This window comes from Sinocyclocheilus anshuiensis, unplaced genomic scaffold (genome assembly GCF_001515605.1).
Source record: "Sinocyclocheilus anshuiensis isolate Anshui unplaced genomic scaffold, SAMN03320099.WGS_v1.1 scaffold771, whole genome shotgun sequence".
Classification (NCBI taxonomy): domain Eukaryota; kingdom Metazoa; phylum Chordata; class Actinopteri; order Cypriniformes; family Cyprinidae; genus Sinocyclocheilus; species Sinocyclocheilus anshuiensis.
The window spans coordinates 320,735-330,652 of record NW_015552585.1 but is presented as its reverse complement, the minus strand read 5'-3'; the positions used below and the strand labels follow the sequence as shown (position 1 = coordinate 330,652).

Below are 9,918 nucleotides of genomic sequence, written 5' to 3'. Positions count from 1 at the left end.
TCAAATATTTTTTTCTATAGGTCTATCATAATGCGTGCGGTAGAGGGTTAAAGGGTTAGTGCACCCAAAAATTTAAATTCTGTCGTCATTTACTCACCCTAATGTTGTTCCAAGCTCAAAATACATTTGTTCATCTTAGAAACTTAAATTAAAAAATATTTTTAATGAAATCTGAAAGCTAAAAAAAAAAAACCGCATTGGTTGTTGCATAAGTTCAAACTTGATATGCGAGGACAAACCTCATTGGCTCTCAAACGTCAAGCAAGCACATTTGAACTTCCATTTGCATTTGATGTGCTTTATTCACATAGAAATACTGATCAGAGCACATACATAAAGTCATAACTTTTCAATACAATTATATCTGTTCAGAAGACTTTGATAATAAAACGGCTTGATTTACATGGATTTCTTTTACAATCTTTTTATGTACTTTTTGATGCATAGAAGTTTTAGTAGAATGGATTTTCAATGGATGGACACTGAAACAGAAATCCTTCAGATTTCATTGAAAATTTCTTCATTTGTGTGTCGAAGATTAACAAAAGTCTTATGGGTTTAGAACAACATGAGGGTGACAGAATTTTTTTTTGGGGGTGAACTAACCCCATAAATACAATCAGTGATCATAATTTAAGTATTTTTTGAATTGAGTATTTGTTTACAATCTTTTTATGTACTTTTTGATGCATAGAAGTTTTAGTAGAATGGATTTTCAATGGATGGACACTGAAACAGAAATCCTTCAGATTTCATTGAAAATTTCTTCATTTGTGTGTCGAAGATTAACAAAAGTCTTATGGGTTTAGAAAAACATGAGGGTGACAGAATTTTTTTTTTGGGGTGAACTAACCCCATAAATACAATCAGTGATCATAATTCAAGTATTTTTTGAATTGAGTATTTGTTTAATGTTTCTCTTAGTGTTATAACCATCTCACAGTCCTCTTTTTCCATCTCTGTGGATGTAGAATTGGGTTCAGAGAGAGCCAGCATTGAGCTGGAGGCGATTGAGGCCATAGTGAAAACTGCTAGCAAGGCCAAGTTTTTCATTGAGTTCCACTCCCGCTATCTTGAAGGTATCTTTTGTGCAATAATCAATCAGGCTAGCGAGCATGCAGTGTTTCATTGCCAACCTGCTTCCTTTTGAAATGCCAGGAGGTCATGGGATAAATGTGACAGTTCTTTTTTTTTTTTACTTTATGCTTCTCCTTGTGTGTAGAGCCTCGACGTTCTGCTGAGAATGACTCACAGTACTGTGAGGTACCAGGATTTCTCAAACTTGGCTGGTCTTCAAAACAGTTCCCCAAGGTTGTGATAGAGGCCATTTGGCTCAATGTGATCATTTGGAGCTATGCTATTTTTAATAAGGATTTGACACTTTTGGTTTGTACACCAAATCAAATTTCTCTTTTGTCCCCCCTTTTTTCAGCTCCACCCAGTGTTCTCAGATTTAGAGCATCTCCGGGATCAGCACTTGTTGTTGTCTGTGAAGTCATGTGATGGCTTTGAGTCATACGGTACATGGTCAAGCTCAATTTTCTCTGAAACAGTGGTTTGGTTTTTAGAAACCATAACATCATAACCAGGAACATACACATCTACATTTCTAGTGAAGGGCACTGTTGAAAAATTATGGTCATATTGATTGTATATGTAATGGAGTTATGCTATTTCAGGCGAATGCTGTGTGGCTCTTCGCTCGGTAACAGGGAAATCATCGGATCCATTTGAGACATGCTTGACTCACAGAGGAGAAGAGATGGGTTCTATTCGAGGACAAATCAGGGTTTATGTACCACCAGACCGCCGAAGAATCCGGGAAAGGGTCTATGGTGTGTCTATCATTTCCTCAAATATTTAGTTCCTCCTCTGCTTTGGCTCTGTTTTCACTTTTCTTTCTACCATGTCTTCCTCTTTTGCTGCCGTGCTGCCTGATCTTGTCCAGATGCATTCTGAGACTTTAACTGAAATATGAAACTTAACGTACAGCTCGTTGAACACCCAGTGGCTTTGTCACAGATGACTACAATATTTAAACATTTAGACATGAGACATGTCTTCTGCACATTACAGAGTGGCTCTGCATGGAGAAGGATGGGAAGGAAATGACAAACGATCATTTGTCTCGCCTGTCTTCCTGTGCATTCCCAGCCCAGTGAGTCAAAAAATAGACCTAGGTTAATAAATAGTGTTCACTTCATCTATGGTAAAGTAGTTTTATTAACATACTTGTTCAGATGATCATGTTCTGCTACCTTTTTCCATTGGACATCACCTTGATTTACACTTCATGTTCCCACTGTAGAGCACCATCATCCTCATATATGGCAGCGCCAAACAGCTACAACAATCCTGCATACTTCATCTTTGAGGGGGTGCCTGTGTTGCGAAGAGTTGAAGAGATTCCCTCATCCAGCAAAGAATCCCAAGTAGAATGGGCCAAAGATGCTGTGATACAGCTCCCTAGAGTGACTGGAGGTCACAGCCATGGCAAAAGGTCTGCTCGGAGGTCCGATTTCACAGAGATTGAGATTCCTGGATCTTTAACACCCTATAAATCATCTTGCGAGACTCAAAGTGAACTGACGTCAACTGCATCCTCTTATCAGCTTTTCCCAGGTCCAGATGTTCCTAATACATCCCCAAACCAAAGACACACCACCTCCTCCAATACATCTTTACAGTTACAATCCTATAAGAACAATATGACACAGGATTCAGTATTATCAGTCAAAAAAGTCACAAACTCCTACATGAACAGTTCTGTTTTTTCCCGGGACATACAGGCGCCACTCAAAGAAAAAGTCAGAAAGGACTATCACAGGCTACACCAAGGTCGGCCCATGCCAATGCGAAATGGACCAAAGCTGTACCCATATATTTCCACAAGGGTTCCCATTCATGAATCCTCAATACCCTGGATAGTAGAGCAGCCAACTACAGCTTCAGGAGACAACTCACTTACAGCCCTCCAAATTGCTAAATCACTAAGTGAGGTGGATTTTCAGCCAGTAGACAGGAAGTACCAATATAATCAAATATCGTCTCAGCAAAGGCATCATGGATATGATTATGGTTTAGCTAGTGAGAGAAACTACAGCTGGGAGAAAGAGGTGAGTTGAGTAGTTTTCTGTTATGGATTATGTTGTTTATTGCACTGTGTAAATATGGACTTTAGGATTAGCTTTGGGGTTTAGCTTTAATATTTACAAAGGCAACGTGTGTCTACAGGTGTCAGTCTTACATGGAGCCCCAGAAACAGTGCGGGAGCTGCTCAGCACATTGGGTTTGCAGCGCTACACGCTGGACCTCAGCCGTAACGGCTGGGATGATCTTGATTACTTCAGGTAGGTATGAATGTGATGTAGTCGAAAAATGTCTTCTGTTCTCACAAGCATTTGCATCAGTTAATGATTTTAAGCAGCAACAGTGCTTTGTGAACATATATATACAGTACACGCTGCCAAATGTCATTGTGTGTTCTCTTCTCATGCAGTGGTATTACAGAGGAGGAGCTGTGTGCAGCAGGTGTGTCTAACCCGTCTCATCGACGGAGAATCTTGGAGAACCTTCCCAAGATCTGGGACTGAACTGAAAAGAAACCGAGACTATCAGGAGACAATATGACAAGTTCAATATTTGTATTCTTAATAAATATTTTTTTACTCTTCTTTGTAATTTCTGAAGTTCATTCATTAATAAAGTTCATCACACAATGTGTTCATTCTGTCCCTGTGGTCCTAAACATACAGCATGGAATAAACTACAGTTCAACACCTGCTTCTAACAATCCAAACAAATCATAGCTATCACTAAAACACAGACTCTTCAATTGTTTACTTTAGCACTGACCGTCTTGATACTCGTACGTAGATACGATGTATATAATAGCACAAGTCAACCTTGTCTTATCTGAGCATTAGCTGTGAAATGTTCTGGTTCAGTACCTTGTCTGGTGACTGAATCTTGCCTAGCAGCTTGCCTATATCCCTGTTTTTAGCCTAGTTACTGTATTCCTAGGAGACCCCTTGCTATAAATTACTCTTTTAAAAGTGCATAAACCAACTGTTTGCTAAAGGAGTCAGCTGGTCCTTTTTTAAAGAGGAATATATATTTTACTATTTACCCCAGGGATTTAATTGCAGTGATGCTGTTTTCCCCTTTACTTAAAAGATAAGCTCATGGATTTTTAATACTTAATTGAACCAACATAATGATTTCCAGTCTTAACAGAATAAGCACAGTTCACATTTTCCCTGAACATTAAAGGTGTTATCTGATATTTCACAGGGATTTAATACACATTGTAAAATGTAATTCTATTTGATTTTATTAATATAAAACTTTGAAGGCCAACTAGCTGTGCTTTAATTTATGATGTTACCTTGATGTTAATTGAATTCTCCCACCTCCGCAGTCCTAAAGTCTTTATTCTTGCAATTATATCTGTAATTTGATAAATTATTCAATATTCACTTTGGATTATGGTGATGGTTTTATAAAGTCACAGAAAAAAAAATTGATTAAAGGGTGATTTTTATATTTTAAATCTATACTATTCAGTGTCAATATTTGATTATCTTTAAACTTGAACAAATATGGTACAGAAGGTTGTTTGTATAGAAACAGGATCTTTGAGGACTATGTTTGCTCTGGGATAGAGTTGACTGTCAGACATATCAAAAACAATGAATATGGAGTGTTTGTAATGACATCAACATGTCCTAATGATGTCCAGAGACATGTCATACATAAGATAGATAGATAGATATAGATAGATTATTCATTGATCTAGAGTCTAGACAGACAGACATATGAATGAAAATATGAATCGGAGAATTGGAGAAAGTTCAATATGAATTCACATCCTTGTGTGCTCTCCGCTGAAGAAAGCATCTCAGTGAGTCTGGCTATTACATCATTTGAATGATAGCAGCTTATCACAAATAATCTTCCTTTCTGCTCTCCCCGTTTTATCACTCCAGTAGTTTGTGGCTAATCTTGATTCTTTCTATTTATCTACTTTTTCGTGACACAAACGAAAATGGGTGGAGAGTAGGTGAATATTCTGCACCGGCCTGCTTGACTTCACCTGTCAGTCATTAGATTATTATGCAGGCCAGAGATGAAGAGTGAAACTGAACTAGCTGTATTCCTGGTGACCTACAGTTCACATCACAATACTGAGTCACTGACCCACTTGCATTCCTGTACAATTTATGCAATTTCCCATAACTCCTTTTTGGACTAACTATCAGGTCAGCACTGCAAAGGAAGTGGGTCTCACCATACCAACAATGCAAACTAATCTCCCCAGCTTGTACACAGCTTATAATTGTTTTTTTTTTAATTATTATTTCATGACACATGACTTAAATTGTAATTTAATGTTTTTATAACATCCTAGATGTCAGTGATGTATAATACTAATACTATAAGTCAAATGAATTTGAAAACTATATTACAGATATCAAACTATGTAGTTTATTACTGCAGCCAACATCATAAAACAACTGTGCAAATATTCAATGTGAACTTTAACTCAGAGAGGCATAGCAGTCATGCAACCTATTATGACACTCCAACTGAGATAAAGGTCTTTCTTGACCTTTAAATCTTTTGCCCTGTTCATTTAGCTTTCAAGATACTCGCTCTTCCACATTGACTGCCATGACCAAACACTGTTCATATTATTTACCTAACAGCACATCTGAGTGGTCTGATATAAACGTGTGCGATTATTTCTGAGTTGCTAAAAAATCAGTTCCAGCACATGAGCATCCGTTTAAGGTCTCCTCTCTCGAAGGCAGACCTGTACTAGGCTAACCTCTCATTGGTCAAATGGGATGGGACTGTGTTTTTACTAAAGATTAACTTTACTCCAAACAAATAAGCATAAGCTCCCCTATAACTCCTGGGAAACACCTATATTTCTTTATTACCTCTGTTACTGTATATGGAAAACCTGTAACTTCTTCGGAAACATTATTGTGGGATGTATACAGTTCCATATGGTATGTAGCCCACACAGTCACATGGTGCTTACTGGAAGTGAAATTACATTGAAGGAGCTTGCCTGGAGTTGCCAGTATCTTACATAAAACGGAAAGAAAGCAGCACCATTTGTGCGATGGGGTTAAAGTGTCGTATAATTTACCTTCAAGGATTTTATCATAAAAACTGGGCAGTATCATTTACGAGAACCAAAATATAATGTTTAAAGGGCATGTGAGATGAGCTTCTGCTGTAAATTACTGTCTGTGTGATGGGCAAAGATGGCAGAAACTGATAAGCGTGTGATATGATACTGAGATGAGTACACTCAGAAATAGGAAAAATAGAAGAGTTCCCCTTTAAATATCAAAATTGAATATAGCCTAACTGACTTTGACTTTTACTACCTAACCAGTTTCTCGTGGTATTTAAGAAAAATTAGATATTGACCAATACCTCACTAAATATTGGTGAATTGTCTCGAGGAGCTGAAGAGAGAAACTCGGTTTGGCTCTGATTCCCCCCCCGCCCCTCAGCTCACGCGCTCAGCTCGAGGGCGCCCAGTCCGGTAAATCTGGAAGCGTGAATCTCTTAAACAAGTTGAATGGTTTTTGAACCATTAGCGTCAACCATCTAAGCTCATGTTTTGATCTGTGGAGGGACGTGTTTACTTCGTTCAACTGAGTGAACGGTAAGTTTTAGCACGTGAAAATAACTCCGCGTGCTCCTCTTACATCTCGTGCACCCTAAATGTGCACGGTTGTGTGCAAAAAAAAACAAAACTTTCTTTTTGTTTTGCGATTTATTTTAAAACAGCATAGTTCTCAAACGGGAGATAGTTTCGTATGAGATTATTTCGGAAACTCACAAGTTATGAGAATAAGTTTTCGTGTTTGGATATGGAGTTTGAATACTTTTTTAGACCTAAACCCTACGAGATGATTAAAAAAAAAAATCTGACTTTTAAGCACACTTAAGAGTCTATTCTTTGTAGACACTTTCAGCCTGTAGTTCATGTTGATTTTATAGCTTGTGACATAATGTTTTACACTGAAATCGAATTTATCCTGTGTTTACTTATAACTCATTGTTTCTAAAATTGCTAAAAGCATTTTTGTTGTTATTTTAACAGAGAAATGAATTCACTCTTAAGAAAAAGTGTCTCAGGGAATTTTTCCCTTCCTCCCACTACTTTGATACCGAGGTCTGAGAAGGAAGTGAATTTCAGCTGTCTCTTCAATGAGGAGTTCAAGTATATTCTGCTACCTGTATCATACTCCCTGGTGTGTTTTCTAGGACTGATACTTAACTCTGTGGCTCTGTGGATGTTCATCACTAAGATGAGGCCCTGGAAACCCAGTACAATTTATATGTTCCACCTGGCCCTGTCAGACACACTCTACGTGCTCTCCTTGCCTATGCTTATATACTACTATGCAAACCGCAGCCACTGGCCTTTTGGTGTTTTTCTCTGTAAGATTGTGCGATTTCTTTTCTATGCCAACTTGTACTGCAGCATCCTGTTTCTCACTTGCATCAGTGTGCACCGCTACCTTGGAATCTGTCACCCCATTCGTACTCTGACTTTGGTGAAGCCACGCCATGCCCACATGGTGTGTAGTTTTGTCTGGATAGCTGTGATAGCCTGCCTGGTGCCCAAGCTGAGTTTCGTCAACACTTCTCAGAGAGGAAATGATACTTTGTGTCATGACACCAGCCGCCCGGATGAATTTCACAACTACGTTACCTACAACTCCGTGGTGATGGTCCTGCTGTTTATCCTGCCATTTCTGGTCATCATGGTTTGCTACTGTTTAATGGCACGGGCCCTTTGTCAACCCCGAAAGGGCCTGTTCCAAAGTCAACAGAGTTCATCCCGGAAGAAGTCCATTAAACTTATCATAGTGGTGCTGGTTGTGTTTGCGATTTGCTTTGTACCCTTCCACATCACCCGTTCGCTCTACTACGGCTACCGTATTCTAGACGCAGATTGCAGGTCCCTTAATATTGTCAACTTTGCTTATAAAATCACTCGTCCACTTGCTAGCATGAACAGCTGTTTGGACCCCATCCTCTACTTTCTGGCAGGGGATCAGTACCGCTCTAAACTCATCAGAGCGTTCACTAGACAAACTCCGAACACTCGTTCTACTGCGTATGTGCATGAAAACAACATCGGGCTGGCCTTTAAGAACCCAGATGCCCAAGCTGGCACTGAGTCGAGACTCTAGAGTCACGTACCCAGACATTTTGGGTAATCATTTAAAAAGCAGTTCTGGAAGACTGCCTCAAATTTTGTAAGACATCCCAAGTGTTCTCTATCAACAGTCAAGTCTTCTACAGCCACAGACATATGCTTCCAAAAGAATTCAGGACAGTCTCGTTGTAAACACTACACATAGATAAAAGTAAAGGAATCTCTTTGGAAAAAGGATGTGGTTTACTTCCTTTGTGCACTCTTAATGATTTTTTTCATTCAGTATGATTGCTGGTAGTGTAGTGCACAGGAACTACAGCTCGTTTTATAAAAGCTCTGATGGCCAATCACTCCTGGTTACTTGTAATGTTGAAGTTTCTCACTGTTGGTCAAGGACACAACTTGGCAGTGTTGGGGTTCTGTCAACGCTGAAAACAAAACTCACTCTATATCCCAGAGATGGACTCTGGCCTGTGACTGTTACTACAGAAATGCCAGTACAAAGCCTTTTGTGTGTTCTATTATGTCTGAAGGTCTTATGGTAGGAAATGAAAGTGTGAAATCCTCTTGCATAAAAGTAGGACTTGAGTTTTTTATAGTATTTCACAAATGACATAAATGATTCTTGAATTGATTATTAGAATACCCATTTTATTCTACTGTTTATGTTGATACTGAAAACATAGTAATTTGTTTTAAAAGAGGAGAGATAAAATGCTATTAAAATGTCATTTATGGTAATTAAACAGAAAAGTTGGAAACTTTTTAAGGCACTTTGAGTGAAAAGGTAAATGGTTGTGGGGGAGGCTGAAATTCAAACTGCAGTTGTGCAGATATTGCTTCATTCCTCGTACAGCTGTTGTTGTCTTTTGGTGGAGCAGATCTACAGCTGTGTTGCTGTACATGTGTGTGTGTGTATTTGTGAGTAATTGCATAGCAGGGCTGAATGAAGGGGAAAAAGACTGAAGAAATCAGATCCGTTTTGGCATATTGCGGAGAGATTTTTTCCCCCGCATGTAACCTCTGTGGGAATGTTTGTGAGTTGTGCATTTTATTATTTCATGTTTAGTTTCTTGTAATGTAAATATTTTATGACAGTTCTCATGGTATTTGTTGAATTTGAAATTGTGTTTACATAATGTGTTTTGTACTTTGAAGTGAACAGTTTTCTGCGTGTATTCCGTCAGTTTTATATGCCCCTCTGATTATCTACTAAAATAAATCAGAAGGAGAGACCATGCCACATTGTTGCAAAAATACTTGTTTACAAAATACTTAAGTATAATAAACGGATCTGTTTTATTTAGAACATGCTAGAAAATGTGTTGTAAAGCTGATCATTTATGTCTGCTATGTCCTTTTTTTAAAGGGGTCCTATTATGCTCCCGGATGATTGTAACCACTCTAAGTTCGTCTGCCTTGGGAAAGCTAGCGTGTCTACGACATAGTGATAACACTCGTTGCCTTCTCTAGTGCAGCTCAACCAGGTCTCGTACCATTCTATCGACGAATGATTTTTTGAAACCTGGAAATTACTTATGCTTAGAGCAAATTGCAAAAAAAAAAAAGTGATATTTTCATGTAATATGGCATTATCATGATTTGATAATGTTGCATTTGACAATGTGTGTGTGTGTGTGAGCATGTCAACATATTCTGTTACACCAAATACACAAAATAATGATCTTTAAAAAATCATCATATGACCCCTTTAAATGTTTTTA

General features: G+C 38.4%; 2 protein-coding genes across 3 annotated transcripts in view; both read left to right on the top strand.

The window, feature by feature from the left end:
• The window catches only part of inppl1b (inositol polyphosphate phosphatase-like 1b), a 19,659-nt gene extending 16,024 nt beyond the window's left edge, over positions 1–3,635 (top strand). For both annotated transcript variants that reach the window (XM_016456322.1, XM_016456323.1), the window contains 8 exons: positions 972–1,079; positions 1,223–1,311; positions 1,433–1,520; positions 1,680–1,835; positions 2,077–2,158; positions 2,309–3,116; positions 3,235–3,350; positions 3,500–3,635. In XM_016456322.1, the coding sequence (XP_016311808.1) occupies positions 972–1,079; positions 1,223–1,311; positions 1,433–1,520; positions 1,680–1,835; positions 2,077–2,158; positions 2,309–3,116; positions 3,235–3,350; positions 3,500–3,593 (1,541 nt within the window). In that variant the 3' untranslated portion in view covers positions 3,594–3,635. The remainder of the gene's footprint in view (positions 1–971; positions 1,080–1,222; positions 1,312–1,432; positions 1,521–1,679; positions 1,836–2,076; positions 2,159–2,308; positions 3,117–3,234; positions 3,351–3,499) is intronic.
• Positions 3,636–6,548: 2,913 nt separating this feature from the next.
• On the top strand, positions 6,549–8,684 carry LOC107665441 (P2Y purinoceptor 4-like). Its single transcript, XM_016456318.1, has 2 exons — positions 6,549–6,688; positions 7,130–8,684. The coding sequence occupies exon 2, from the start codon at positions 7,134–7,136 to the stop codon at positions 8,226–8,228; it is 1,095 nt and encodes a 364-aa protein (XP_016311804.1). The 5' UTR covers positions 6,549–6,688; positions 7,130–7,133; the 3' UTR covers positions 8,229–8,684.
• Positions 8,685–9,918: the final 1,234 nt, after the last annotated feature.